The sequence below is a fragment of the Oncorhynchus mykiss genome, chromosome 19, assembly GCF_057628025.1.
Source record: "Oncorhynchus mykiss isolate SJ-2025 chromosome 19, ASM5762802v1, whole genome shotgun sequence".
NCBI classification, from domain to species: domain Eukaryota; kingdom Metazoa; phylum Chordata; class Actinopteri; order Salmoniformes; family Salmonidae; genus Oncorhynchus; species Oncorhynchus mykiss.
In genome coordinates this window covers 61,869,352-61,892,798 of record NC_143040.1, presented here as the reverse complement: position 1 = coordinate 61,892,798, position 23,447 = coordinate 61,869,352, and the positions used below count along the sequence as shown (strand labels likewise).

Genomic DNA, 23,447 nt, shown 5'->3' with positions numbered 1-23,447 from the left:
CTTTATTTCTCTCTCTCTCACACACACTTTCCCTCACTCTCTGGTTCTAAATGCTGATTTGCAGATGGACCTAATCACTGCATGTGGTGTAACAGCTAGAGTGAATGGGTCAGTCCATTAATCACCCTCCTCCTCCCACCTGCTCTTTAACACTTTAAAGTGGCACTCCAGTCTCCTTTTCACCTCTTTTAACACTGGATTTACTTAAAAGGTACATCTCAATAGGTGGTCTAGGTAAGTCATGACATCACAAGTGGAGGGGTGGGCCTTTCCTCTTTTGTTCTCTATTGCTCCTCAGCATGGGGGAGGCCGATGACATCACGACTTCCCCTCAGACGAACTCTTTGAATGCCCTACTCCTTGAACTTTGTAGTTGTGTCTAAAAAAACACAACTTTACCCTTTGGTGTGTGTAGTTTACTGTATTTATACGTAGGATATCACTTTCCAACAGTAAAGTTAAAAAAGTGCTGGAGGATGTCTTAAGTCTGAAAAATACAATTTTAGAACATAAACAAAGATGAAGATTGAAACAAAAAAAATCTGTGGATTTTTCTCCATCCTCCTAATTCAGAATATATAATTTTCCTAGTCATGGCCCGCTTTGTGTGAGGGCTATTGAAGATTGAAAGCCGTGGAATTTTCTCCACCATCCCGATTCAGAATATATCATATTCATAGGCATGGCTTGCTTGGTTGGTTCAATAGCTAATGACGAGAGAAGCCGAACATCCAGTATAAAACTCATTTTACCTAGGTCAAGCAAGTTTGCTTAGCGGTCCTTGTTCGCGCTAGACTTTTTAACCAAAATTATTTAGTTATTAAGTTATATTCGCAAGCCTTAGAAATATAGCTCAAACTTTGAAATGCCTAATAATATATTGTAGATTAACACATTTGAAGTTACTCAGTCATTTAATTAGCAATGGCTGCTTTCTGCACCCGGAAGTTTTAAAAAAACGTAAAAGGAAAAAAAGCAACATCTGAGAAAAATATATAAAAAAATATTGTTTTGTACAAATATTTAATATTGAACAAAATTATACTGGTAGACATTTAGGACAGGGAATAACTGCATACCATACTCATTCATTTAAATGCGGTAGTTCTATAGCCTGCAGATATTCTCCTTTCCACTAGTGGAATGGGTGTCTTAACTCTTCTCAAAATTAATCAATCACGTGATATTTGCCCCCCCACAATATTGTAGTGTTTTCCTACATGAACGCTGGTCCTGGGTTATATATCTAGCCGTGTCAGCAAATCGTTTTCTATACAATTTGATAAAGGGTTGAAAGCAGCACACATTAAAAAGAAACAGCACAAGCCTAAATTCCCTTTAAGAAAGATCCTATCTCGAGATGGGTTTATAAAATTTCATTTTTATTCATGTTACATAGCTGAAACATAGGGCATTAACATTTCCACGAGGCTTTTGGGAACTACAATCGATGATTAGCAAAAACATAGTGGTCCAAATCTCTAATGACAAATCACTGGACTAACCAAACACCCTTGTTAATTAACACGTGCACAAACCTGTATTGAAAAGTACTAAATTGGACATTTGGACATGGTGTGTATAGCGCATTGGTTCCCATTCCAGTGTACTATTCAATTACATGCATGTAGGAGTATTTATTTTTGTTTTGGTCTTCAGAAAGCCCCCCACTTCTCTTCAACCAGACATGCTTTATTGTGAATGTTGTAACCAGGGGGGAGCAAGGAAAAACATTTTCAGAACCAATGGAAATCACCTGGCTGTGATACTTGGTGCCAGCTCATTGACTGGCCCTCCCTGCAACAAGGAACAATTACACTTGTTCACATTGGATGTCAGCAGCTGTAACCATACAGGATAACCGTGTGGAGGACGTCACAGCAGCTGTAACCATACAGGATAACCGCGTGGAGGACGTCACAGCAGCTGTAACCATACAGGATAACCGCGTGGAGGACGTCACAGCAGCTGTAACCATACAGGATAACCGCGTGGAGGACGTCACAGCAGCTGTAACCATACAAGATAACCGCGTGGAGGACGTCACAGCAGCTGTAACCATACAGGATAACCGTGTAGAGGACGTCACAGCAGCTGTAACCATACAAGTTAACCGTGTGGAGGACGTCAGCAGCTGTAACCATACAGGATAACCGTGTGGAGGACGTCACAGCAGCTGTAACCATACAAGTTAACCGTGTGGAGGACGTCACAGCAGCTGTAACCATACAGGATAACCGTGTGGAGGACGTCACAGCAGCTGTAACCATACAGGATAACCGTGTGGAGGACGTCACAGCAGCTGTAACCATACAGGATAACCGTGTGGAGGACGTCACAGCAGCTGTAACCATACAGGATAACCGCGTGGAGGACGTCACAGCAGCTGTAACCATACAAGATAACCGTGTAGAGGACGTCACAGCAGCTGTAACCATACAAGATAACCGTGTGGAGGACGTCACAGCAGCTGTAACCATATAAGCTAACCGTGTAGAGGACGTCACAGCAGCTGTACCCATACAGGATAACCGTGTGGAGGACGTCACAGCAGCTGTAACCATACAGGATAACCGTGTAGAGGACGTCACAGCAGCTGTAACCATACAAGATAACCGTGTAGAGGACGTCAGCAGCTGTAACCATACAAGATAACCGTGTAGAGGACGTCAGCAGCTGTAACCATACAAGATAACCGTGTAGAGGACGTCACAGCAGCTGTAACCATACAAGATGACCGTGTAGAGGACGTCACAGCAGCAGTAACCATACAAGATAACTGTGTGGAGGACGTCAGCAGCTGTAACCATACAAGATAACCGTGTAGAGGACGTCAGCAGCTGTAACCATACAAGATAACCGTGTAGAGGACGTCAGCAGCTGTAACCATACAAGATGACCATGTAGAGGACGTCACAGCAGCAGTAACCATACAAGATAACCGTGTAGAGGACGTCAGCAGCTGTAACCATACAAGATGACCGTGTAGAGGACGTCACAGCAGCTGTAACCATACAAGATGACCGTGTAGAGGACGTCACAGCAGCAGTAACCATACAAGATAACTGTGTGGAGGACGTCAGCAGCTGTAACCATACAAGATAACCGTGTAGAGGACGTCACAGCAGCTGTAACCATACAAGATGACCGTGTAGAGGACGTCACAGCAGCTGTAACCATACAGGATAACCGTGTGGAGGACGTCAGCAGCTGTAACCATACAGGATAACCGTGTGGAGGATGTCACAGCAGCTGTAACCATACAGGATAACCGTGTGGAGGACGTCAGCAGCTGTAACCATACAGGATAACCGTGTGGAGGATGTCGGCAGCGGTAACCATACAAGATAACCGTGTGGAGGATGTCAGCAGCTGTAACCATACAGGATAACCATGTGGACAAATAGAGAACAAGCCTATGGAGGGTGAGGGAACAATTCATTGAATTTGCTTAACAAACACCCCTGTTCTAACATCTGAACTCCCCTTGTGTTTTGATGGGACTAAGATTCAGTTGCTCAGCAAAAAGCCCTAGAATGTCTTATTTCTTCCTCTAATTTGGACTAAAACATTGATAAAAAGAAGCTATTAATACTTTTCTAACAGGAGAAACTGCACGTATGGAAGGTCAGGACAAACAAACCATGGAATGGAGGTTTCACCCCCCCCTCAATCAATATTTTTCTTTCTTTTATTTGCACAAAAGCTGCAGCGTGAAAAGTCAAATTATTTTGGAATTTCCACATGCAGCTTTTGTTCAGTAATGGGTTTCATTGCTAAAAGACTTTAAGTGGAGCAATACAGGAATGGAGATGTGTAAAAAGGTTTTTTTTTGAGAGAGAGATGAGTTTCAGTTCTCGTTCTCTCCGGCTTCGCCGGCTTCTCCAGCCTCGCCTTCCTCAGGCGCGTTGTCGGATGTCCATAACTGGAAAGAGACACATTGACGTTAAACATCTTAGTTTACTTCCTCTACTAACAACTCATTACCCACGCTGACAGTCTTCCTCCAACTATACATTATCATTATTGTACAGTCTTCATATTTAACTAAATTAAACTTGTAACAGTCTAAGCATTGTTTGACTAAAATGAGGAACATGGGGAGAGCAGAGAGGGAAGGGTACTAACTGTCAGGTTGTCTCTGAGCAGCTGCATGATGAGAGTGCTGTCTTTGTAGGACTCCTCGTTCAGTTTGTCCAGCTCTGCAATGGCATCATCAAATGCCTGGAGACACAAAAAGCACACTTATTACACGGCAAGTTTAAAAGAATCGCTGTGCAAAATCCAAGCTACCATCAAGTAAACCCTCTGCTTGTCCAGCACAGATATAAAGTAATGTACTTGAGATCTCCCATTGTAATAACTTTTCCCAGAAGAAACATTATCCGCCCATTCACATACTTGTTAACAATTCAATCAAACACACCACTTAACATTCCCTTTCATTTGTTCTGACATGGAACAAGCAGATAACATCTAACTAAGTCCCCATACTTAAAGCAAACAGGGGAGAGGCGCAGGACTGACCTGTTTGGCCAGTGAGCAGGCTTTCTCTGGAGAGTTGAGGATCTCGTAGAAGAAGACTGAGAAGTTTAGGGCCAGGCCCAGGCGGATGGGATGTGTGGGGTCCATCTCCTTCTTGCTGATGTCAAATGCCTGCTGGTACGCCTCCTGAGAGTGTTCTATGGTAGCTGGGGAAGTAAAAAGATCAGAATGGACTTTATTGGAGGCAATGATACAGTATGGCACCCTATCTGACTTATTTGGATTACAATCAAGTGTAACAATGACAGAAGCCTGATAACCTTGTTAGCTAAATTCACTCTATAGTGATTAAGACACAGGAGAGTGGACTTTGACAGCTAGTGGCTGCTAGGTTGAAGACTACAAATGCAGTATTGGACAATTCTGACTGTGGTACATTCTCAGCAATAAGCAACTCGCAGTTGAGCGGCACATTTATTTCCTTTTTCCTGGACCCATTTGAATTGTACATGCTAATAACAAGCTAATAACAGTCTAAAATAGGGCATAGAGCTCTCTACAGTGGGAGTCTGAGGCCAATAAAGTCAGTAAAACCTGCTTAATGTCATCCTCCCAAAAAAGTATTTTATTCTGTATATTTAAAAATACATATTTTTGTACTGATATCAATCTTGAATATCGCTTGGTTACACCTAAAATGTAGGACTATTGCTTGAAAATCGCAACATGGCAAATACTTTTGCTGCATTCAGTTCAATTTCATTGCAATCTCACCTGTTTTGTCATCCCCAGAGGCGACTTCGGCAAGGTATCTATAGTAGTCGCCCTTCATCTTAAGATAGAAGACTTTGCTTTCAGCATTTGTGGAGTTCTCAATTAAATATTTATTCAGCAGTTCCTGTGGGAAGGAAACACAGATGTATAATTTGTTCACACTGCATAAACCTTCCATTTGACAGTCAATGTTTCCTTTAAGTTGTGTTTGTGTATCCCCATTTCAAAATCTTCAAACCTACTGACTGGCTAAAGAAGTTCGCTTATGATTGGCTGAGACAACATCCACCCAAACATGACCATGCGAGTGGAGTTCCCATCATATCCAGAGTTCCTAACCAAAACCCTCCCACACCAGTGGTGGGCAGATAAGTGAAGTCACAGACAACAACTAGCCTCAATCTTTCCATTACAACTGAGATGAAACCAACAAAAACTGGATTAGCAGCAGCATTAGTGACTGTACTGGACCAAGGAGGTGTATCAATAAGGACCACAGGATTCAAAGTTGAATAGAAACAATTGTATAAAGATGTGGTTGAAAAATCCAGGCAGGCAGGCAGGCAGGCAGACACACAGGCACACACACACACACACACACATACATACATACATACATATATATATAATGACATCGTGTGATGTCCATACAGCAATGTGCCCACACAAGGGCACGTTATAAGACTGCCGTGGTCACACCGAGTGGAGTGGACAGCCTGGACACCGCTGCATCATTAATCAAGCCTGTTCTGTCCCCACCAAGAGCCTAGCTGTGCATATGGACACGCAGCAATAGGTCAAGTACAAGCAGGGAGGGAGCCAGCATGTTGCACTGCGACAAGTCATTCCAACTTGTCCACAAATAGGCCATCCCTACTGCAGGTTCCAGACCATCTTTTGCCCTAGATTCATCCAGGCTTCTTTCGTACCAACGTCCCTCACTGCTCTGTCTTAGTGGCACAGCGACTCTCGGAAGCAAAACCAACAGCTGAATGCAAGTAGTATCACTTGTAAGCTACATCTTCGATATCACTCACAGGGTCTCCAAAGCACCAATATTTAAACCCAACAGCAGCAGAAACTCCACTATTACTGCAGACCAGTTCCTATGCAACGCACTAAATAGACTGTAGAGGGTACAGGTAAGATAGTAGGTGCCTCACACACGCCATGTGAGATTCAATCCAATGCATGTTTCCTTCTGTAAGGGAAAATTGAGTTCTGGAACCTTAAATCCCCAGTTAGCTAGCGTGAAGGAGCCTAACCATCCAGTGGCCAACTCATCAGGATCTCGAAGGGCCGGATTGCTGCCTGATTACAGCTTTACTGCTAATCTGTGTCAGTGAGACCAAGGGTTTAAGTTCACCGCAGATGAGGCTGTCCACCCGGCCCAGCCCCCACCTACTCCAACCACTCCCACCCGGCCTAGCCCCCACCTACTCCAACCACTCCCAACCCCCCCCACCTACTCCAACCACTCCCAACCCCCCCCACCTACTCCAACCACTCCCAACCCCCCCCACCTACTCCAACCACTCCCAACCCCCCACACCTACTCCAACCACTCCCAACCCCCCACACCTACTCCAACCACTCCCAACCCCCCACACCTACTCCAACCACTCCCAACCCCCCACACCTACTCCAACCACTCCCAACCCCCCACACCTACTCCAACCACTCCCAACCCCCCACACCTACTCCAACCACTCCCAACCCCCCACACCTACTCCAACCACTCCCAACCCCCCACACCTACTCCAACCACTCCCAACCCCCCACACCTACTCCAACCACTCCCAACCCCCCCACCTACTCCAACCACTCCCAACCCCCCCACCTACTCCAACCACTCCCAACCCCCCCACCTACTCCAACCACTCCCAACCCCCCACCTACTCCAACCACTCCCAACCCCCCACCTACTCCAACCACTCCCAAACGGCCACCTACTCCAACCACTCCCAAACGGCCCAGCCCCCACTTACTCCAACCACTCCCAAACGGCCCAGCCCCCACTTACTCCAACCCAGCCCCCACTTACACCAACTACTCCCAACCGACCTACTTACAGACAGATTAGTCGAGACGACACATGGCACACTCAAAATGTCAAGCATTCCTTCCCATACGTCTCCCTGGCTGCAAATGAGTGGAGGGGAAGCGGCTTGGATTTTCACAATGCGTTCAGTTCACACGGCGCTTCAGTTTCACTCAGACCACAGAGTAGTCTATTACAGGTACCAAACGGAAGGAAACAGGGATGAATTACCTGAACATGTCCAATAAGAAATGCTTGTTCTCGGTTTTCGTTGTAAAACGTTTTGCTACGGTGTGCCTTAATGGATAGGACACAGGCAAGAGCACTGTGCTCCATAAAACCCAGTGCCCCATATCCCCTATGTGGCCATGATATAGGCATAGGCCTACCAAGAGCTGGTGGCGAAATTCTCCAGGGTTTGACAAATTGCAGTATCGCACTCCTCAAACCAATGGATTGCAATTTGCAGCTGTGCTCTTGTGTTGGAGATGAGTGTATCCTGAACATCCGGATAGGCATATTTTTGTGTGATTCTGTCAAGACTACTATGTGAATCTGGCTGGGTTTTCAATTATCTTCACGAAAAATGTGGGCCATCGCCATGACAACCTAAATGGTTTGACTTTGAAAAATGTGTCTTGCCAAGGTTATATCCACATGCGAAGAGACGACCAGCCTGGATGGTTTTGTAATTGGGCCCTGTTCCGTCTTACCTATGGCTGAAACTGGAGCGCTGAAAACAGCCTGCACCATTCTCAGTCAACATTGCTTAAATCAACAATAAGTTAACAGATTCTGACCACGATCGCCTGTAGTCGCTTACAAACTACATTTGCCAACAGATTGAGGTGGTTATTAGGGGCAACTACTCAGCGTGCATGAACTAGTCCTATAAAGTATGACTAGGCCAGGGTTTTCATCAGGAAAATGTGGCACCGGACATTTGACCGGCAGCATTTTAAATTGACCTGACCCTTATGGATTGGGTGAGTAACCTAATTAGGGTGTCCACCCACAGTGCTCAGAATGAGAATTTGTACCTTAATCGAAATGTGATTAACAGAACATGCAACTCGAGGTTACAAAGGCACGCGTACCTATTCTATTGGTCAGCTTGTCGTTCTGTGCAAGAAAGAAACAGCCTATTCCAAACAGGCTCTAGGACAATAGATCCCAAATTCATACAACCAGTACATCAAAATAACTTTAAAAAAACAATACTATTTACCAAAACAGTTTATATTTTTCGTAGCTGTCCATTTACCACCACAAACCAATGCTGGCACTAAGACTGCACTCAATGAGCGGTGGTAAGAATGATCACCAATGATGAGAGCCTATAGGGAGGTCGTCAGAGACCTGGCAGTGTGGTGCCAGGACAACCTCCTCTTCCTCAACATTAGCAAGACAAAAGAGCTGGAAACGGAGGGCCGAGCATGCCTCCATTTACGTCGATGTGGCTGTAGTGGACCGGGTCGAAACCAAGTTCCTCTGTGTCCACATCACTAAGGATCTATCATGGTCTAAACACACCACCAGTCGTGAAGAGTGCACAACAACGTCTCTTCCCCTCAGGAGGCTGAAAAGATTTGGCATGGGCCCTCAGATCCTCAAAAAGTGAATACAGCTGCACCCCTTGTATATAAGGGGTGATATCAAGTTATCGTTACTGTGTATCTATTATTACATGTTTGACTTTTCTATTATTGAACTATTTTCTTTCTCTCTGTATTGTTGGGAAATTAGCATTTCACCGTTTGTCCACACGTTGTTTTACGAAGCATGTGACAAATAAAATGTTATTTGGATTTAAGTTCATTTGCCTCGTAATATGAAGTAAAAAGTTAAGGTTTCACACAATTAAGTACATGTTTTCAAAATGCATACTGCCTCCAGCTTACAATGCAAAGTGGTGTGTGAAACACTGAAGCCTGCATACCGTTGCCTAAGCATTTGAATGCCGAATGGGAAGCGCACTTCAATTACCAGTTGAGAAATAGTATTTCTTAAATCGTGGCCTTAACTGTTGTTAAACCCAAGATTGCATTTAGAATTATTTGCGCAATGATTGGGCATATAAAAGCACGTTTCACTCCAGCAGCAACAGGAGTTGTGGCAGCAGCACTCGCTTGTCTGACAGGTTTTACACTCAAACTAGGCTCTGTATCTGTCTACTGTGAGCACGTGTGGTAAATAATCATAATGACTAACGAAAATATGCACATTTTAATTTCACTAATTATGCAAAGTAACCTATAGACCGATAAGCATGACCGGTCTAATGAGTTTCCATCGATGTATAGGCTGAAAAGTATTATTTTGCAATGGGATTTATTTATTCTACTGCCCGATACCCATTTTATTTATTGGCTTTTCATTTATTCATTTTTGTCCAAAAGCCAGCGGCTAACGGAAAGCCTGGTTAGGGTTGGACGATATGGTTTAAAAATCATATCACTATTATTTCTAATTTATGGGCAATTCAAATATATAAATATACACATACATACAGTGGGGCAAAAAAGTATTTAGTCAGCCACCAATTGTGCAAGTTCTCCCACTTAAAAAGATGAGGCCTGTAATTTATCATAGGTACACTTCAACTATGACAGACAAAATTAGAAGAAAAAAAATCCAGAAGATCACATTGTAGGATTTTTAATGAATTTATTTGCAAATTATGGTGGAAAATAAGTATTTGGTCAATAAACAAATTTCTCAATACTTTGTCATTGCCAACAAAGGGTATATAACAGAGGTCAAACGTTTTCTGTAAGTTTTCACACACTGTTGCTGGTATTTTGGCCCATTCCTCCATGCAGATCTCCTCTAGAGCAGTGATGTTTTGGGGCTGTTGCTGGGCAACATGGACTTCCAACTCCCTCCAAAGATTTTCTATGGAGTTGAGATCTGGAGACTGGCTAGGCCACTCCAGGAACTTCAAATGCTTCTTACGAAGCCACTCCATTGCCCGGGCGGTGTGTTTGGGATCATTGTCATGCTGAAAGACCCAGCCACGTTTCATCTTCAATGCCCGTGCTGATGGAAGGTTTTCACTCAAAATCTCACGATACATGGCCCCATTCATTCTTTCCTTTACACGGATCAGTCGTCCTGGTCCCTTTGCAGAAAAACAGCCCCAAAGCATGACGTTTCCACCCCAATGCTTCACAGTAGGTATGGTGTTCTTTGGATGCAACTCAGCATTCTTTGTCCTCCAAACACGACGAGTTGAGTTTTTACCAAAAAGTTATATTTTGGTTTCATCTGACATTCTCCCAATCTTCTTCTGGATCATCCAAATGCTCTCTAGCAAACTTCAGACGGGCCTGGACATGTACTGGCTTAAGCAGGGGGACACCTCTGGCACTGCAGGATTTGAATCCCTGGCGGCGTAGTGTGTTACTGATGGTAGGCTTTGTTACTTTGGTCTCAGCTCTCTGCAGGTCATTCACTAGGTGTCCCCGTGTGGTTCTGGGATTTTTGCTCACCGTTCTTGTGATCATTTTGACCCCACGGGGTGAGATCTTGCGTGGAGCCCCAGATCGAGGGAGATTATCAGTGGTCTTGTATGTCTTCCATTTCCTAATAATTGCTCCCACAGTTGATTTCTTCAAACCAAGCTGCTTACCTATTGCAGATTCAGTCTTCCCAGTCTGGTGCAGGTCTACAATTTTGTTTCTGGTGTCCTTTGACAGCTCTTTGGTCTTGGCCATAGTGGAATTTGGAGTGTGACTGTTTGAGGTTGTGGACAGGTGTCTTTTATACTGATAACAAGTTCAAACAGGTGCAATTAATACAGGTAACGAGTGGAGGACAGAGGAGCCTCTTAAAAGAAGAAGTTACAGGTCTGTGAGAGCCAGAAATCTTGCTTGTTTGTAGGTGACCAAATACTTATTTTCCACCATAATTTGCAAATAAAAACTCATTTTGTCTGTCTTAGTTGAAGTGTATCTATGATGAACATTACAGGCCTCTCATCTTTTTAAGTGGGAGAACTTGCACAATTGGTGGCTGACTACTTTTTTGCCCCACTGTATACAGTACCAGTCAAAAGTTGGGACATACCTACTCATTCAAGGGTTTTGATTTTTACCATTTTCTACATTGTACAATAGTGAAGACATCAAAACTATGAAATAACACACATGGAATCATGTAGTAACCAAAAATGTGCTACACAAATGAACATTTTATATTTCACATTCTTCAAAAGTAGCCACCCTTTGCCTTGACAGCTTTCACACCTTTGGCATTCACTCAACCAGCTTAATCTGGAACGCTTTTCCAACAGTCTTGAAGGAGTTCCCACATATGCTGAGCACCTGTTGGCTGCTTTTCCCACTCTGCGGCATGTATACACTTTAAAAAAATAAAAAATAATGTTCTCTAAATAAGTTGTACAATTAAAAAGGTCAAATACACTGCAATTCAAACTGTCAGAAATAATCAAATGAATTCAGCGCTCGTGAAATTATACCAAAGCTAAATATAAAAGTCTCCCACAACCATAAGACCCACTTAAGGTAATTATTTTTACAAAATAATTTTATGTGCTTTTTCTGCAATAATCACTGTCTTGGCTTTCTAGTTGGTCTATGAAAATGCCCTTGTTACAAATTTAACCAGAACTATGCATAATGCACATTCACTAATGACAAACTTATTTAAACAGGCATTATAGAAAATGAAAACAGATCTCAAACCATTTCTCAAGCACAAGCCCACATGCTAGTGAGTATCCAGCGAATCTGGACAGGAATCTTTATATAGTTCAAGTTGAGCAAACATGGATCTATTAGCCAGCTAACAAGGAAGAAAAGTTTAAATGTTATGAACACACCCTTTTGTCCGTCTCCAACAGTTTGAACAGCATGCTAGCCTGTCCACATGTTGAAATCAAGTGGCCTACCTTATTTCTCAGAATGAGAAAGAGTTGCAAATTCCTTCTATAAGTTGTATTTTATGCTTATTGTACATTTATAAAATCTCACACTAGACAACTAGTATAACGCCGCGTGACAAACTGAGCATTTATTTTCCAGAATCAATGTTCATTGACACTCTTGTTTTCGTAGTGTCTGCTCTGCTCTCAATGTGAGCAGTTGAGACATAAAAAGGGTATTGTTAGAAAAGGTAACTTCTCTATTAGAGATAATAATAGATAGTAAAATGTCTCTGATTCTGTTGGCCCAAACCTCAAATGCAAATAGTGAGTTTGAAACTGCTTGTCAGAGAGGAAGTGATCTCTCATCTTTGTTGTGTGAGTGGCAGGGGCCTGGTGTGTATGTAAACAGAGAGGAAGAGGTGAAGCCCAATGCATTTCTATTGACTTATTTTGGACCTAAGCTTGTCGCCTGCCTTCCCACCTTTGGGACAAAAACTTCAATTTCTAGGGGCGGAGACATGTGCATCTCGTCATTATACACAGATCTCAATTATAAATGGGAAGGTGCACAGAGCACAGAAGGAGCGAAGGAGATGAGACCAAAATAACAACATGAGAACAAGTAGACAAACAATTTGTTTTTTTTATAGAATAACATATTTCTGCAATCTAGGCATTTGGAATATTGCACAAAATCTCATTTGAATTAATTTGATATATCACCCAGCCATAACCCTGGTCTTGACCAACACAGTGCAAGCAGACAGAGTGGGTAAGGCCACAGCAGAGGGCAGCACAGTGTCTGCATGGCTGTGGGCAGCAGAGGAGAGACGGTCCACCACGTCCCTGTCCAGTCTGGCATGATGTCACCTTAGTGGAAAGTGAGTATCACATTATCCAGTCGTCTAGGCCACCAGGCTCACTTCAGCCCAGTGCAGACCAAGCCTGTCAGCTGAAAGTAGACATAGGAATCCCATCCCATAGTGGTTACTTGCATCAGTAGCCAGCCGCTGAGCAGAGGAAACGAGTTGGGGCAAGAGGCGTGAAACACCTTTCTAGGCCGACTCCACCACACCCTCAGTCAACACCGGCAAGCGGCTGAGTCAACCTAGAAGGGTGTGTTTCTCACACACACACACACACACACACACACGACAGTGGCGTGTGAAAATAAGTGGGGTAGCTGTAAGGTGTGGTCTGAAAGCGTGACCATCTGTACAGTTTACAACATGACTCATACAGGAAAGGAGAGGGCAGTAATTCAACCTGAAGTACACCAACCATATCCTACAGTTAACTGCTTATCAGTTATGCCTAGCTACATATGTAGGATTATCCATTGTTTGCTTGCTCCCATGTATAGAGAACCACTATGCATATATGCCACCCAATCTCTGTTGGTGTCCACTCAGATTAGTCAAAGTAAACGACTTCAACCCAATTAGAATGGCAGCGGCAATGGAATGCGGTTTCATAGTTTTGAATATCTCCCTGGCTAGACATTCTAACAGAGAATGGATCCTTCGTCACTCTGCTGCCTTCATATAAAAAATTAAATTAAAAAAATAAGTATAGACGTATGACCTTTCATTGTCGTAGCCATAACCGCTAATATGTATAGATAACTGCTGGATTGTGCTCCAGTGTGCTTACAAATGCAGCCCACCTCACCAAACCCCCCACATCCCAGACCTTGTGTCTAAAGTCAGAGGCTCAGGGAAATGCTCAACCTCCCAGCTAATCCGGCAGAGATCCTCACTTAATCCACCATCAAGACCAAATAGGAAAAAAAACAGACAGAGCTATTCACTTGTAAAGCCTTGGATTTAGCTGAAAACAATTGTCCCAAAGGAAACAATAACAGATGTAGAAAGTTGTTAGAAAGTTCAAGTCAATAAAAGTCAAATAATTTTACTAAAAACAAATAAAAAAATATATATTTTCCTGCATGTTTCATGTTTAATAAATCACCGAGCGCCATAGCAATTCGGAGCATCAAATGGGTAGCTAGTTAGGTTAGTGGGGTTGAGAGACGTAGCCTATTGAGCAAACTGGCTATGAACTTCTTCACTTGGCTAGCTTCATTACAACTCATGTGTCAAATGAGACTGATTATGAAAACAGGAGGACACACTCCTCGTTTCAGGCCTGTAACAGCATGGCTCTCGAACAGCCACCACTGGTGCTCTGCCAGAGCCTACCTCTCAGATTCTGACACACCTTGCTTTGCAGACACACTGGATTGTGACCTTTGTCAGTATGCGCCGTCACGTGGTTAAATCCCATTGTTCATTGTGACAGAATCCCAACAGGAAGGAACCGGGTAAGGGGGTGAAAATACAATACTTCCTTCTCATCAGGAGGCCAGGGGAGATACCCTTTTTAGACTGGAGGAACTCATTGAGGAAACCTGGGCCATGACATTTGACCCATAGTGCATTGAAACAATCTAATGTTAGTCTCTATTTTACAGTAATAGAAATGGGATGTGTGGTCTACTAAATGTTTCAAAATAAATTAATGGTTGGAACTTGGAAACACTCACTGCTGATAATGAGACCAGAGTTGGGGTCACTTCCATTAATTAATTAAAAAGTCCACAGAAAAAATGCCTACATGTGCAATTCTACCTGAATTGAGAGAATTAAACCCAATCATGGTAGACTGGTCAAACACGTGAGAGGAAAAGTTGAATAGCTATGCTTTTGTGAAGAAATGGACATCTTTCATCATACAGAATGTATTGTTCACTGTTCAGAGAAGGCATTGCTCTTAATTTTAAAAGACTCCCTTTTCTAAAGGCACATTTATCCAGACATCATAGAGACAAGAATCCTGTAGTACTAGGGCTGGGTGAATTACTGATGCCTCGTGCTTTGCACTGATGCACTCAAATATGCCCCTGGAGGAGCATGAGGTGTGCAGTCCAAAGACCCAACAACAAAACACTTCCCAGACCTAGTGAGACATGACTAATCTACTCCCTACAATATGGACTAGAATGACTGAAATTATATTTCAAATGAGCTATAAGTTTGTTGTCCATGTAATTTACTTTACATCCAAATAAATTGCCTCATATAATGATACAATACAAATCTGACCAATTGTCTGACCAGTGACCACACTTTCCCAGTAGCAAGCTGTGAGAGGCAGTGAGAGCGAGAAACAGGTGTAGTCAATATCCCGGGTCAGGGTTTCCCAAACTGTTTTTTTTTACCAGGTAAGTTGACTGAGACACATTTCCACTTACAGCAACAACCTGGGGAATAGTTACAGGGGTGAGGAAGGGGGATGAAAGAGCCAATTGGAAGCTGGGGATGTTTAGATGGCCATGATGGTATGAGGGCCGGATTGGGAATTTAGCCAGAACAGAGGTTAACGCCCCTACTTATTATTTGAGTCAGCTGTATAGTGCTTGGGCAAAAAACAAACATTCACCCTGGGGGGCAGCACCAAGTTTGGGAAACCATGTCTTAGGCTACCATACATTAAAATCCACGCCCATTTGATACAGTCAACATTTCCATTCAAATGAAGCTCTACTAGTACTACATACCAGTACATCGTTGCAGATATCTCTCAGCTCGCCCTCCACCTTCTCCCGGTATTCGTTGACCATTGCGAGCTTCTTGTCGCTTCCCTCCGTCTTCTGTCCGATGCTGGAGATGACCCTCCATGCCGACCGCCGTGCTCCGACCACGTTCTTGTATGCGACAGATAGCAGGTTCCTCTCCTCGTTTGACAGCTCGCCCCCCTGTTCCGTTACCTCCTTCATCGAGGCGGCCATGTCATCGTAGCGCTCGGCTTGCTCCGCCAACTTGGCCTTCTGAATAAGCTCCGCTTTATCCATTGTTTATTCTTTAGTGTGTAACCTTAGCTTGATTCGTCACGGACGGGTTAAAAACAATAGGAGTCCAGGAATGCAAGAGGGACTTGAAGATGGCGCTAAACGATAGAGAGTAGCGGATGCTGCGCAGTATTCCACCAAAAACCTGCAAATGTAAAACAGAAGGTTAATGTCACCAAGTCATTTTATTATAGAATACAGAATGTGACCAGAATGTACTGTACCTAGAACCAACATATTATACACTGCAGCCTTTAGAAAATAACCAGATACAGTAGTAATCCAGCTCGCAGAGGTTGTTACACGCGCTGGCAACATACGGATGGTGTGCGCGCGTCCTGCGTGCGTTGACGTGGTATCTGTCAAATTCGATGGGTCGCTAGCTAGTGGAAACGTAACTAGCTTACGCAGAAAGACTCGATGTACTTAGCTTTCTAGTTATCTATAAACTAACCAGTGGTCACGGTTGCTGACTAACGTTAGTCTTACACTAGAGATAATCAGTTAACAAGCTAACTTACATCCCTGCTAGGTGGACATTTATTTACCACAAAAACGATGCATCGGTCTTGCTACGGCCAAACAAGTCAGCGGAGCAAATTAGCCAACAACTAGCCATATAATTAACGTTAGTTAACTAACCACCTACGGTAACGTTAGCACACATATTTAACGTTAGTGTAGCTAAAAGCTACTGTAGTTAGCTACTAGCGTTGGGCCACTCCTTTCATTGAGAATGGATTGCTACAAAATAACATTACCATGCCATAAGCTTGACTACAACAGAACAATAACTTACAAATAGAAAACAAAAAATATTTTGAACTGACTTCTGAATATTCTAACCTTCTAAGGTCCCGATTTGTTCCTCCGAATTGATCCGCTGTGAGATTGGTATGAAGCAGAGCAAAAAACAGCAGCCTTGAAATTCAACCAGACATGCTAGATGGAGCAGCTCTATGTGAGAATGATTCTCCAATCACAAATAGACTTTTCTTCCTGTCAACAATCATTTCTAGTAATATTAGCCAGTAGCTATTTAGCGCGGGGAAAGGGGGAGGGAGTTCAGAAATGGGTTCGACTGGCGTGTAGGCTGCGGCTGGGGCCACGGGGTTTCCTCCAATTAGAGCAAGGGAGAAGACGTCACCATTGCCATGGTTATCCTCCATTCCTACCCCCTTTCACAAGTTGTAGCAGCATCAGGGAGGCCCGAGGCGGGCGTGGCACCCACTCATTATAGTGACCGAGATATTCCTATTTTCTCCTCTTGATACCCCTTTCCTTTTCCTAAGGTTTCCTTTTGTGCGTGATCAGCCATCCAACCTTGACCAGATGACCTCTGCTTAGTGCTCACTTAGTGCTCACTTTAATAATATTTTCACTACACAGAACACATTATGCTGGTGATAGGGCACACAGACAGCATGTAGTTTAATTAAAATATTTGTTACATAGGCCAGAGTATATCAACTATTAATTTGCCTTTAACAATAATGTTTGTACCATGTTTTGTGCTGCTACCATGTTGTGTTGCCACCATGTTGTTGTCATGTTGTGTTGCTGCCTTGCTATGTTGTTGTCTTAGGTCTATCTTTATGTAGTGTTGTGTTGTCTTTCTTGTTGTGATGTGTGTTTTGTCCTATATTTATATATATTTTATTTTATTTGTAATCCCCCGTCCTCACAGGAGGCCATTTGCCTTTTGGTAGGCCGTCATTGTAAATAAGATTTTGTTCTTAACTGACTTGTCTAGTTAAATAAAGGTTAAATAAAAAATTAATTAAATTAACTCAATATTTAATTTCACCCATGGGGAAATGTCCCTGAATCTTGATGGTGATAATTGTTATTCCTTGGATGATCAACTGGCTGGGTCCTCGGCAACCCTTGTGTTCATGTTGTTTCCCAGCCATGACACATTGTAGCCCCTAGGTGAAAAGAAGACATCTGCGTCATAATTTGCTGTGATTGCGTAATACTGTGTGGCTTGGTTTGTAAAAATAGCATCACAATTGCAAAAGAGGTCTGCCGATGGGCAAGCAGGACTCAGTGCCCTAACTCCCTCTTATCTCTGGGGTCACATCTCTAGGTCACATGGGAGATCCACCTGTCTACTCAAGTCCTACATCTAGATGCATTCTGATAGCAGATGTCCACAGCTGGATATGCTATTGATAAATATTTCACCCGAGACCAGCTGAACAGGGGGTGTAATCGGGAGGATCCGTTTTCAAATTCAGACCTCATCCTGTGATTTATATTGGTCGTATGTTCTTTCCGTGAGGTCGGAGATCAACTGATATTCTCTCTATCTAAAGCTTATCTTCACAACTAATTCCATCGCTGTTTACTCAGAAATATAATCAGAATTAGTTTTCCATTGCGACCACTTTCAGCAGCCATTGTGTATGTCTCCGTTGAGTCTGTCTGCCCTGTGGTTTTATTGTCAGATAATTGGCAGGATGCATTAGCTGGACTGAAAGGCTCACAGTCTCTCAGGAGGGTCCTGAATGCTCTCACACAGCGTCATGGGAACAGCTCTACAGTGGAAAACAGAGCATCAAAGCCATGTCCGTTCATCATAAAACCTGTGAATTTGTTGACTTTAAAGGGGCAGTGCAGTCAGCAAAGTCGGAGCTAATATTCTCTCTATCTTACAAGCAAAAATTAAACCGTGATGCACCAGTGACTCAGTCAATAAAAAGGTGGTCAGATGAAGCAGATGCTAAGCTACAGGACTGTTTTACTAGCACAGACTGGAACATGTTCCAGGATTCTTCCCATGACATTGAGGAGTACACCACATCAGTCATTGGCTTCATCCATAAGTGAATCGATGGCGTCGTCCCCACACAACCCATACAGAAGCCATGGATTACAGGCAACATCTGCACTGAGCTAAAGGCTAGAGCTGCCACTTTCAAGGAGCGGGACTATAGGACCAAGATCGAATCGCACTACACCGGCTCCGACGCTTGTCGGATGTGACAGGGCTTGCATACCATAACAAACTACAAAGGGAATCACAGCCGAGAGCTGCCCAGTGACACAAGCCTACCAGACGAGCTAAACTACTTCTATGCTCGCTTCGAGGCAAATAACACTGAAACGTGCATGAGAGCACCAGCTGTGTGATCACGCTCTCTGCAGCCAATGTGAGTAAGACCTTTAAAATGGTCAGCATTCACAAAGCCGCAGGGCCAGACGGATTACCAGGACGTGTACTTCGAGGATGCGCTGACCAACTGTCTTCACTGACATTTTCAACCTCTCCCTGTCCGAGTTTGTAATACCAACATGTTTTAAGCAGACCACCATAGTCCCTGTGCCCAATAAAACTACGGTAATGACAACCAATCCATAGCACTCACGTCTGTAGCCATGAAGTGCTTTGAAAGGCTGGTCATGGCTCACATCAGCACCATTATCCCAGAAACCCTAGACCCACTCAAATTTGCATATCACCCTAACAGATCGATTTGCACTCCACATTGCCCTTTCATACCTGGACAAAAGGAACACCTACTGTATGTGAGAATGCTACTCATTGACTACAACTCAGTGTTCAACACCATAGTGCCCTCAAAGCTCATCAATAAGCTAAGGACCCTGGGACTAAACACCTACCTCTGCAACTGGATCCTGGACTTCCTGACGCGTCGCCCCCCAGGTGGTAAGGGTAGGTAACAACACTTCCACCACACTGATCCTCAACACAGGGGCCCCTCAGGGGTGCATGCTCAGTCCCCTCCTGTACTCCCTGTTCACTCATGACTGCACGGCCAGGCACAACTCCAATTCCCTCATTAAGTTTGCCGATGACACAGCAGTGGTAGGCCTGATCACCGACAACGACGAGACAGTCTATAGGGAGGCGGCCAGAGACCTGGCCGTGTGGTGCCAGGACAAGAACCTCTCCCTCAACATGATCAAGATAAAGGAGATGATTGTGGACTACAGGAAAAGGAGGACCGAGCATGCCCCCATTCTCATCAACGGGGCTGTAGTGGAGCAGGTTGAGAGCTTCAAGTTCCTTGGTGTCCACATCACCAACAAACAAACATGGACCAAGCACACCAAGACAGTTGTGAAGAGGGCACGACAAAACCTAATCCCCCTCAGGAGACTGAAAAGATTTGGCATGGATCCTCAGATCCTCAAAAGGTTCTAGAGCTGGACAATCACTGCCTGGTATGGCAACTGCTCGGCCTCCGACCGCAAGGCACTACAGAGGGTAGTGAGTACGGCCCAGTACATCACTGGGGCCAAGCTTCCTGCCACCCAGGACCTCTTTGTCAGAGGAAAGCTCCAAAAATTGTCAGACTCCTGCCACCCTAGTCATAGACTGTTCTCTCTGCTACAGCACGGCAAGCGGTACCGGAGCACCAAGTCTCGGTCCAAGAGGCTTTTAAACAGCTTCTACCCCCAAGCCATAAGACTCCTGAACATCTAATCAAATAGCTACCTCTTTTACACAGCGGCTACTCTCTGTTATTATCTATGCATAGTCACTTTAATAACTCTACCTACATGTAGATATTACCTCAATTACCTCGACTAACCGGTGCCCCCGCACATTGACTCTGTACCGGTACCCCCTGTATATAGCCTCCACATTGACTCTGTACCGGTACCCCCTGTGTATAGTCTCGCTATTGTTATTTTACTGCTGCTCTTTAACTACTTGTTACTTTCATTTCTTATTCTTATTTGTATTTTTGGTTGCATTGTTGGTTAGGGTCTTGTAAGTAAGCATTTCACTGTTGTATTCGCCGCATGTGACTAATACAATTTGATTTGATTTAATGAAGCTATTTCCACACTATGAGGTCAAAATAACACTCTGAAATTGTGAAAATTATGATAATGCCCTTTTAGTGTGAGAGTTTGTGGAAAAAAATGCCTGGAATTTTAGACTGTTCAGGTGGGGTGGAGTTTTTAACCCACCATGACATCTGATTTGATTATTCTGACCAATGACCAGTAATTTTTTATTTGCACATGTATTCTCCAACTTTGAAGGGGTAAGCAGGGTAGACTTTAGAGTCTAGACGATCCTATCCGTCAATCATTGCTGTGTATGTCAGTATATTTAAATTTGTGTCAACACGCCCACGTAATCAGACTGAGCATTTTATTGGCAAAATGAGGCTCAGGGAAATAAATGAAATTATTTTCATGAAATAAACACACACTGTGATTTATTTGACATACAGCAGTGATTTAAAAATACAATTAAAAGTACTGCATGGGGGCTTTAAAGTACACTACTGTGATTTTGTTAGACTGAGACAAGTCTTAGATAGATGTTGAAAGTGATCTGTGTGTCAGTTCTTTCATCATGCTCTACTCAGTCCTGACACTTTCGTTGCGATGGATCCTGCAGCAGTCCCTATGAATAGAGCAGGTTTGGATGTGCTTGATTGTTAGAGGGAGAATGGTCTATAGGCTATGCATCAGGGCTTTTTTTTTTTTTACAGTGGCCTCACATTTTTACAGTGACCTCACATACGGATAAGTCTAATAAATATATATAAAGGTCTGTAATGTCCCCTCACAATCCCTGTAACTATAGAACCCCAATGGCTATGACTGAACAAACAAGGAAGGATAGTTATGGTATATTTTAATCTCTTTTTTGCCTTGAATCTTGACTAATTTCCCTGTAGATTTGTCTTCGCTTCAAGGGGGTTCATCTGTCCACTGAATGCAGACTTATTCACAACCTATGTGATATTGCAGAGATATGACAGATTTGAGGATGAGTTCATAGACAGTGTAAGGATAACACTTGAATTTGAGCATTTCTGCCTTTCTGGCCCATTTGAAGAAATGGTTATCAAACACCTTTACATTCCACTCCGTGAGGAAGCTACCCAAAGGCCATTGAGGGAATAAATAGGAATCAGAGAAGCAGCAGCAATGGTTTCTAAAAACAGCTTTTTGTGAGGCACTAGGTGTGATGGTCAACGGACAATATCCATCTTCAATTTCCCCTTCTTGCATAAATTTCCCCTATCCACCCTCAGCACTTAGTGTGACTGCCACCCTGTCTCACCTCCAGTATGTAAAGTAGATCCCAGGCTGCTCAGTAACTGAACAGGCAGGCAGGCGTAGGCTTACGTAACTCAGAGTCCCTTGGTTTTGTTTGTCTCTACTGAAACCTACCTGCCATGCAACAGTTCTACTGACTCTCATTCACTACCAGGCCTGCACAGATAGACGGGACGGATATGAATCCAATAAATGGCTAGGCTTGATTGGACCCTGAAAGTGCTGAGTCAGAAATGTCCAAGGTAACTTCCATTATTTAGGCCGCTAGAAGCAGTCAGCCTAATAGGGTCTTAGTCATGGCAACCAGTCTCCAATGGCCTGTCCAAAGTGACAGAGAGAGATGGAGGGAGGCAGAGTGAGAGAGAGAGTTCTACGATGCTAGGAAAATCACGATCTTTGGTTTAAGGAGCGCCGAACTGGATGGCCGTCGTTTTGCCAGCTCTGACCCAATTTTGCTATTTTGTGATTCTTTTGGCATTTATTTTTACAATATTTTCACGGAATGTATCCGCCAGAATATCTTATAACCAACAATAACTTTTGAACATCAGATCAGCAATTACTTACCCCAAATTCGGCTTCAACATGGACTTTTACTCAACTGCCCTGGGCACTTTATGGTATTGGAACTAACCCTGTATATAGCTTCTTGCTTTCTTGTGTTCTTCTTATTTCTTAATTTTATTTCTCATGTGTTTTTGTTCTACCTTACGTAATTGTTTTGTACTACATTGATATTAATCACTGCATTGTTGGGTTTAAAGCTTGCTGTAACGAATACTCAGGGAGAAAAAGGTGTAGATTCACGCATTCAAGAGAACAAAGAAACAGGTCTATGTTAAAGAACACAACGAAACAGGTCTATGTTAAAGAACACAACGAAACAGGTCTATGTTAAAGAACACAACGAAACAGGTCTATGTTCAAGAACACAACGAAACAGAACACAAGGTGACTAAGAAAATAAATACAGAACCTTACAGTACCCCCCCCCCCCCCCCCCCCTGTTTTTCTGGATGTTTTTGTTGTTATTCTGTCTCTCACTGTTCAAATATAGACTGATCATTTCTTTGTCAGTGGGCAACGTACGAAATCAGCAGGGGATCAAATACTTTTTTCCCTCACTGTAGTTCTACATTGCCTCATTTTCCGGGATAGATAGGGGGTAAACACGGCCCTTCGGTGGGGACACCCCTGGGAGTAAGTCAATAGCACAGTCCCCTGGGCGATGTGGTGGCAGAGTGGAGGCCTTGATTTTGCTGAAGACATTGCTGTACTGGGCGTATTCAGATGGTATGATGGGTGGCACTGCAGAGGCAGAGTCCTCAATGGTGGTGGCTCTGCAGGGTAGGCTG

General features: G+C 43.5%; 2 protein-coding genes across 2 annotated transcripts; both read right to left on the bottom strand.

Moving 5' to 3' along the window:
• Positions 1 to 1,361: 1,361 nt before the first annotated feature.
• On the bottom strand, positions 1,362 to 2,646 carry LOC149975255 (uncharacterized). The gene is made up of 2 exons (XM_090211476.1): positions 2,149 to 2,646; positions 1,362 to 2,108 (listed from the first exon to the last, which is right to left on the bottom strand). The coding sequence occupies exons 1-2, from the start codon at positions 2,644 to 2,646 to the stop codon at positions 1,836 to 1,838; spliced, it is 771 nt and encodes a 256-aa protein (XP_090067602.1). The 3' UTR covers positions 1,362 to 1,835.
• On the bottom strand, positions 1,362 to 16,055 carry LOC110498109 (14-3-3 protein beta/alpha-1). Its single transcript, XM_021574699.3, has 5 exons — positions 15,748 to 16,055; positions 5,260 to 5,383; positions 4,528 to 4,691; positions 4,129 to 4,224; positions 1,362 to 3,925 (listed from the first exon to the last, which is right to left on the bottom strand). Exons 1-5 carry the CDS (start codon positions 16,039 to 16,041, stop codon positions 3,851 to 3,853), a joined length of 753 nt encoding a protein of 250 aa, XP_021430374.1. The 5' UTR covers positions 16,042 to 16,055; the 3' UTR covers positions 1,362 to 3,850.
• Positions 16,056 to 23,447: the final 7,392 nt, after the last annotated feature.

Excerpts from the sequence above, each read along its gene's own strand:
- LOC149975255 (XM_090211476.1), bottom strand. The coding sequence starts at position 2,646 with ATGGTTACAGCTGCTGACGTCCTCTACACGGTTATCTTGTATGGTTAC. Across the intron at positions 2,109-2,148 it reads ACGTCCTCCACACGGTTATC|TTGTATGGTTACAGCTGCTG; the intron begins CTGTATGGTTAC and ends CACACGGTTAAC.
- LOC110498109 (XM_021574699.3), bottom strand. The coding sequence starts at position 16,041 with ATGGATAAAGCGGAGCTTATTCAGAAGGCCAAGTTGGCGGAGCAAGCC. Across the intron at positions 4,692-5,259 it reads CTCTGGGGATGACAAAACAG|CTACCATAGAACACTCTCAG; the intron begins GTGAGATTGCAA and ends TTACTTCCCCAG. Across the intron at positions 4,225-4,527 it reads CCTGCTCACTGGCCAAACAG|GCATTTGATGATGCCATTGC; the intron begins GTCAGTCCTGCG and ends TTGTGTCTCCAG.